The sequence below is a fragment of the Neophocaena asiaeorientalis genome, unplaced genomic scaffold (assembly GCF_003031525.2).
Source record: "Neophocaena asiaeorientalis asiaeorientalis breed wild unplaced genomic scaffold, Neophocaena_asiaeorientalis_V1.1 scaffold489, whole genome shotgun sequence".
Taxonomy (NCBI): domain Eukaryota; kingdom Metazoa; phylum Chordata; class Mammalia; order Artiodactyla; family Phocoenidae; genus Neophocaena; species Neophocaena asiaeorientalis.
In genome coordinates this window covers 2893813-2901540 of record NW_020174791.1, presented here as the reverse complement: position 1 = coordinate 2901540, position 7728 = coordinate 2893813, and the positions used below count along the sequence as shown (strand labels likewise).

General features: G+C 53.8%; 1 protein-coding gene across 1 annotated transcript in view; it reads right to left on the bottom strand.

Annotated features, from left to right (window-relative positions):
* Positions 1-1332: 1332 nt before the first annotated feature.
* MORN1 (MORN repeat containing 1) overlaps positions 1333-7728 on the bottom strand; it is a 24927-nt gene continuing 18531 nt past the window's right edge. The window contains 3 exon segments of the mRNA XM_024760279.1: positions 1333-1940; positions 2390-2514; positions 2908-3031. Coding sequence (XP_024616047.1) covers positions 1477-1940; positions 2390-2514; positions 2908-3031 — 713 coding nt within the window. The 3' untranslated portion in view covers positions 1333-1476.

The window sequence follows — 7728 nt, the reverse complement described above, 5'->3', positions numbered from 1 at the left end:
GACCGCTCCCCTCCTCACGGCAGGGCTGGAGCGTGCACCACAGGACAGACGGAGGACAGACAGACGCAGCGTGTTCACCAGCCTGGGCCGACCTGGGCTCCCCGCAACACATCCGAGGGGCTCGGGGGCAGGGCGAGTGTCATCGTGGGGGAGATGTTCTGCTGCAGCTGTGTCCGTGCGGGGAGACTTTCACCGGGAACGGTCCTGCGTGAACCCGCTCGCACGGGCAGCATCAGTGCTATAGGAGGAGCAACAGCAGAAGGGAGCCCACCTCCCTGAGCTCTGGGTGGCGGGCCCTCTCCCTTCTCGGGGGCACATTCCGGGTCAGACCCGAGACGGGGACGGAGTGGGGCGCAGGGGCTCGGTCAGCCGTCCTGGAGGTAGACGCTGTGACCACCTCATCTGGCAGAAGAGCAAACTGAAGCCCAGGGAGGGTCAGCTGGAAAATGATGGAGACTCTCCGGCCAGTCCCCAGATGCTCCTGCCGGGGACCCAGGGCCCTCCGACTTGGCGCCGAGCACAGAAGGGTGACGGCCGGAACCCAGCGGGTCTGTGCCCCTCGGCTTCCCTATGGGGCACTTTCTACAGCTCAATGCCCGTGCGGAGCTGCGCTGAATCCAGCACGCAGGCCCGCACTCAGCGACGTGGGGCTCGCATTCCGCATTCCACCGAGACCTCCTAGCGGCTCTGAAAGCCCTCCCAGCGGAGGGCCTGGCGCCCAGTGAGCGCTTTTACACAGAAATACAAGCACATTCCCCGACGACAATGCAGCCAAATTTGCTTCCATAAACTGAGGCGGAAGCAGAGATGGGGTCTCTGGCCAGGCTGGCCCCGCCTGCCCGGTGAGGGAGGCACCTGGGGCTCAGTCTGGACATGCCTCATCTCAGCACCGCACGGCCACCCTGTCTGGCTCGGCCCTGGACACGGCAAATCTGTGCCCCGCACCCACCTGGCGGCGCCCAGGGCTGGAATCCTAACTGGAGGGATGGGGGCCCCTTCAAGAGGCTGAGGAGAGGGACTTCCCTGGTGGCGCAGCGGTTAAGAAACTGCCTGCCAATGCAGGGCACACGGGTTCGAGCCCTGGTCCGGGAAGATCCCACATGCTGCGGAGCAACTCAGCCCGTGCACCACAACTATGGAGCCTACGCTCTAGAGCCCGCGAGCCACAGCTACTGAAGCCTGCGAGCCTAGAGCCCGTGTTCCACAACAAGCGAAGCCACCGCAATGAGAGATCCGCGCACCGCGACGGAGACCCAGTGCAGCCAAAAGTAAGTAAATAAATAAAAGTTTATTTAAAAATAAAAAAAGAGGCTGAGGAGAGCATGAGGGCCCTAAACCGAAGTGTGCATGAGTCTGCCTGTCAGGGACCCCAGCCCCAATTACCGAGCAGCCCTCACAGAAGTGTCGAGGGCCCTGGGGACCAGGTGGGAGCCCCGGCAGCTGATCAGCTGATGCTTGGCTGGGACGCGCCCTCTGTTAACTCACATGCCCACTCTCCCCGAAGGTGCGAGCCCTGGGTTTGCGGGAGGATTCGATCCCTGAGCATGAACTGCAGTGATTAAACCAGCTCAGCCCGAGCTCCAGCACCAGCTTCCGGGAGTAATTCCAGAAAAGACCCGTGGCGAAGCCAGGCCCACACTCCACGGAGACAGGTCTCCGCTGCCCGGGCCTGGGGTGTGCGGGCTCTGCCCGACACCGGAGCCACATCTCCATGAAGAACCTGGAGCCAAGCGCACACAGAGATGCTGTCGGCCCTGTGCTCCAGGCAGGGTGGAGTCGGTCGGAAAACCAGGTGAACACGTGTGACCATCGGGCCCACAAGCTCCCCACAGAGCCGGGGGTGACCTGGGGGAGGGCTCCTACGCGGTGTCCTGTCCAGGCCGACACAGGCCTCCTGCTGGCAGCGGCCTTGGTGGGTTTGCCACCCTCCAGGGATAGCCCTGAACAGAAACAGCCCTGAGACCAGCGGCACGGGGGCCTCACCCGCCGCCAGGCTCACAGGGGACGAACAAACTGACTTCACTCTGCGTTCACGGCAACGAGGGCTGTGCACGTGGACAGCCCAGGACAGCGGTGCAGTGGCCCGGACCACTCATCCCAGCCCACCCCGCCCCTCCCCCACCGGGGGCCCTGGGTCTGCACGGCGAGCACGCCCAGCAGCCCGGACGCCAGGTTGGCAGCCCCCAGCCCGCCTTTTAACCCACCGCCATGGCGACCGCCCCTCGGAGCTGTCTGGGATGTCTTCCTGGGACGCCCCGTGTCTCCCAGGCCCACTGTTCTCAGGGATCAACTACACTTCCTCCTGCCCAGGTTCGGGGGCACCGCTGTCACCCCATGCACCCCTGAGCTTGCGCTGCCCACTGCTGACCCCTTGGTTAACCCCACTCACCGGGCAGGTCGCAGGCGTCTCCCTCAGGGAGTGGGGAGTTGGCGCCGGCACTTTCCAGGGCAGCTCTGGGCTCCAGGTCTCTGGACTTGGGGCCGGACAGAGGGTAGGAGATGCATTGGAACCCACTGAGGAGGGAAGGACAGGGCTGGGCTCTGCTCGACGTGGAGCTGGGTGACACCTGGCTGCGGGGACACGGGGATCCAGGGGCCGGTCCAGGTAGGAGGAAGGGCTGGGGTGGCCGCTCGGAGACCAGGGTGGTGGGAAGGAAGGGGGGGCAGGCAGGGTGTCTCGCCGCAGTCCTGGCCTCCCTGCCCTCTGCCTGGAACCCCCTCCCTGCCCGGACCCCACAGTCAGAAGGCGCCTTGGTTCCCCCTCCGCCAGACAGAGTGCGTCGTGACCCCAGTGCCCGCAGTGTCCTGGCGGGAGCAGGAGGGGTGCGGGAGGGGCTCGGGGGAGCAGAGTCGAGGAGGGACCCCTCCCCACCCTCATGGGTGTCGCGCGGGGTCACCCTTACTCACAACGGGGTCTGGATGGGTGTCTCTCTGTGACCATCGTCCACTTTGAAAAAGCTGACCTCCGAGTAGGCTGGGAGCTGCATGTATCGGATACCCGCGGAGATCTCCACCACCTGGCCGTCCTCACCTTCCCGAAGGAGAGAGAGGGGCTGCCGAGGGCTGCAGGGGCGGGGCGGCAGCACCTGGGTCCCCCCAGCCCCCCACCCCGGCCTCCGTGAGGAATGTCTGCGGCAGTGTCCAGGAGGAGCAGGGCGCTGCCAGGGGCCAAGAGCACGGGCACCTCGCCCTCCGCTCACCTTCCTGGGCCCGCCACTCCTCTTGGCCCTCAGCCGACTGTCCACCCTCTGCCTACCCACTCCACCCCGTCCTGGGAGTCCCGACCTGAGTCCAGCTCCGGGCCGCAGGGCACCTCTGTGCCTCTGGCCCTGACCGGTCCCTACTCTCTGGGAGGGCCTCTCCTTGCTGGCTGGCCTCAGGGCTTCACCAGCTACAGGCTCAGGGCCGTGGGGGACCGACTGAGCACACGGCCACCCATCTCCCACCTCAGCCTGGGGGATGGGCTCCACCCACTCGCCTACATCCCCGAGGCACCCAGCACAGGCCTGGCCACATGCACTCGGGGGCTCGGGGTCAACAACGAGCACTGACCAGTGCAAGTGAGGGCCCTGTGCAGCCTCGAGTTGCTGAGATCGTAAAAGGAGACACGCAGGGCAAACACCAGAACGTCGTGGACTTGGGGAGACAAGGAGCCAAGTGTAGAGACAACTGTGGTTTGATCGGCTTCTGGTTCTGGTCCAGAGGGCGTAACTGGGACCCACGGACCCTCCTACTCGGAGCAACCAAAGAGCAGATGAAACTGAATGGGACTGTGGTTTTCAAGACCTTGGACGTCAGGCAAGGACAGCGGTTCCCGAAGGATGGGAAACACACGACGGACTCCACAGTTGCCCAGTTCCTGCCCTGAGAGGACGTGCGGGGCTGGTACAGAGCGGGTCGGGTAGAGGCTGGTAGACAGGCCCACGCAGGACGGAGCAGAGGCGCACCACAGGGTCAGTGCAGCACAGGTCAGAGCATGAGTGACGGGAGAACGAGAGGCCCCAGCAGGATGGGATGCCTGCTCGTCCTGTCAGCCAGGCTGGAGAACTCAGAAGTCAGGGCATGTCGAGTGGAATTCTCAGTAATGGGGGGCGACGGGTCTTAGACTGAGGCCCCCTGCAGACCCAACAAATCCCAAACCAAGGTCTGAGAGGATTAAACTGTCTCCAAGCAACGTAACTGCGCCCCAGAACAAAGGTCAAAGGTCAAGAATGTTTACAGGGACACAGGTGTCTCTAGCCCCCAAGGTAAAATTCACAAGGTCCGACATCCAATCAAAGATTACCAGGCAGAGAAGGCAGGAAAGTATGGCCCATAACAAGGAGGAAACTCAATCAAACTGACCCAGAACTGACACAGTGGAAAAGGACATCATTTTTTTTTTAAGTAGGTTTTTTTTGAATTAATTAATTTATTTTTGGTTGCGTTGCGTCTTCGTTGCTGTGCAGCTTTCTCTGTTGTGGCGAGCAGGGGCTGCTCTTCGTTGCGGTGCGCGGGCTTCTCATTGCAGTGGCTTCTCTTGTTGTGGAGCACGGGCTCTAGGTGCACGGGCTTCAGTAGTTGTGGCAGATGGGCTCAGTAGTTGTGGCTTGTGGGCTATAGAGCGCAGGCTCAGTAGTTGTGGCGCATGGGCTTAGTTGCTCTGCGGCATGTGGGATCTTCCTGGACCAGGGCTCAAACCCATGTCCCCTGCATTAGCAGGCAGATTCTTAACCACCGCGCCACCAGGGAAGTCCCGAAAAGGACGTTTTTGAAAGTTATTATTATAACTGTATTTGTGTGTTCAAAAGTTAAGTAGAGACACAGAAGATATAAAAGAGAACAAAGGTGGGGCTTCCCTGGCGGTCCAGTGGTTAGGACTCCGTGCTTCCACTGCAGGGGGGTGCGGGTTCGATCCCTGGTGGGGGAACTAACATCCTGCGTGCCACACGGCCAAGAAAATGAATAAATAAATAAATAAAGATAAAAAAGAACAAAGTTGATTCTAGAGGTGAAAACCATGAGATGAAAAAACACACCAGATGTGATCAACAATAGATTAGATACTGCAGAACAAAAGATTCATGAACTTGAAAACACAGCTATGGAAATGATCCAGAATGAGACACTGTGAGAAAAAAGAAAAAAAGGAAGGGAGGGAGGGTGGGAAAGAGAATCCATGGATGGGGGGGCAGCCTGATACATGGAAAATTGGGGTCCCCAAAGTGGGGGCAGAGGCTACCCACTGCTTTGGGTCCCCCAAATGGGGGCAGAAAAATTATCAGAAGAAATAATGGCTGGAAAATTCCCAAATTTGATGAAAATTATAAACCCACAGATCCAAGAAGCTCAACAGATTCCAAGCACAAGAACCACGAAGACAACTACGCCATGTCGGATCACAATCAAATTATTCAAACCAGTGAAAAAGAGAAAACCTGAAAAACAGCCAGAGGAAAAGGACATTTGTACAGGGACATGAAAGCAGATCTCTCAGAGAAAACAATGCAGACAAGGTGACACCACAAAGCTCACCTGGAAGATGAGCCAGAATCCTGTATGCGGTAACAATGTCTATCAAAAAGGAAAGCAAAATCAAGATGTACGAAAGCTGAGAGAATTCATCACCAGCAGACACATATGACAAGAAATGTTAAAAGTTAAGTCCTTTGGGCAGAAGGAAAATGGTAGCAGATGGAAATCTGGATCCATGGGAAGGAATGAGGACCGGAAATGGGAACTCAGCAGATGACACTAACAGGTGAGACTTCCTTTTCTGTTTGTTAAATACTCTTTAAAAGGTAAATGACTGTTTAAACAAAAATAATAACAATGTATCATAAAGTTTATTAGATACATGAATGTAAAATGTACTAAAACAATAGCATAAAGATTGGGATTGTAGAAGTCAGTTAATTAAATGACATAAAAATCCTAAATGTTTATGCTTCTAATAATAGAGCTTCAAAATACATGAAACTGAAACTGATAGAAATGAAAGCAGAAATAGACAAAAACACAAGTATAATCAGAGATTTCAACATACCCACTGTCAATAACTGATGGAACAAGCAGACAGAAAATCAGCAAGGATATAGCAAACTCGACAGCAGGGTCAACAAAATTCACCTGATTGACATTTATAGAATATGCCACCCAATTCCACTCAGAAGCAGAATTCACACTCTTCTGAGCCATATTCTGAGCCATAAAACAAGTCTCAAAAAACTTAAAAGAATTCAAGACATACAAAGTATGACTCTAACCACATGGAATTAAGTTAGAATCAATAACAGAAAGATTTCTGGAAAATTCCCAAACACTTGGAAATGAAACAACACACTTCTAAATAACTCTTGGGTCCAAAAAGAACTCAAAAGGAAAATCAGGACGTATTTTGAATTGAATGAAAATGAAAGCACACCATGTCAAAATTTGTAGGACGCAGCTAAAGCAGTATGAAGGGTGAAATTTATAGCAATAAACTTCTATATTAGAAAAGAGAGGTCTGAAATAACGTTAGAAACTTTCCACCTTAGGAAAATAAAAAAGGAGAGCAAATTAAACCCAACCTAAGCAGAAGCAAGGAAATAATGAGATCAAAATAGGAATTAATGGGACTTCCCTGGTGGCGCAGTGGTTAAGAATCCACCTACCAATGCAGGGGACACAGGTTCGAGCCCTGGTCCAGGAAGATCCCACATGCCGTGGAGCAACTAAGCCTGTGTGCCACGACCATGGAGCCTGTGCTCTAGAGCCTGCAAGCCACAACTACTGAGCCTGCGTGCCACAACTACTGAAGCCCGTGAGCCTAGAGCCCGTGCTCCGCAAGAGAAGCCACCGCAGTGAGGAGCCTGCGCACAGCAATGAAGAGTAGCCCCCGCTCGCTGCAACTAGAGAAAGCCCGCGCGCAGCAACAGAGACCCAACGCAGCCAAAAATAAATTTAGAAAAAACAAAACAAAACAAAATAGGAATTAATGAAATAGAAAACAGACAATAGAGAAATCAATGAAACCAAAAGTTGGTTGTTTATCAATGAAACTGATAACCTCTCACTAGACTAGTCAGGAAAAAAAGAAAGAAGACGCCAATAATCAATATTAAGAACAAGAGAGATGGTATCAATTCATTAACTGGGGAGCAAGGGAATGCTATGAACAAGCTTATGCCAAGAAATCTGAAACCTTGGAAGACACAAAACACCATACTCACTCAAGAAGAAATAGATAAACTGAACAGTTCTATATCCAAAGGAAACGCAATTAGTAGTTAAAAATCCTCCCACAGAAGCAGCCGCACAGCACAGGGAGATTGGCTGGGTGCTTTGTGACAGTCTGGAGGGGTGGGATAGGGAGGGTGGGAGGGAGGGAGACGCAAGAGGGAAGAGATATGGGAACATATGTATGTGTATAACTGATTCACTTTGTTATAAAGCAGAAACTGACACACCATTGTAAAGCAAGTATACTCCAATAAAGATGTAAAACAAAACAAAACAAAAAAAACCTCTCACAAAGAAAACTCCAGGCCCAGATGGGCTTCATATTGAATTCTACCAAACATATACAAAGATTAACTCCAAATAGATAATAGGCCTGTGAGAGCTAAAAATATAAAATTCTTAGAAGAAAATATAGGAATAAGTCTTCATGACTCTGGGCTAGGCAATCTTCTTAGATATGACACCAAAAACACAAGCAACAAAAGAAAAAAATAGGTAAATTGGACTTCATCAAAATTTAAACGT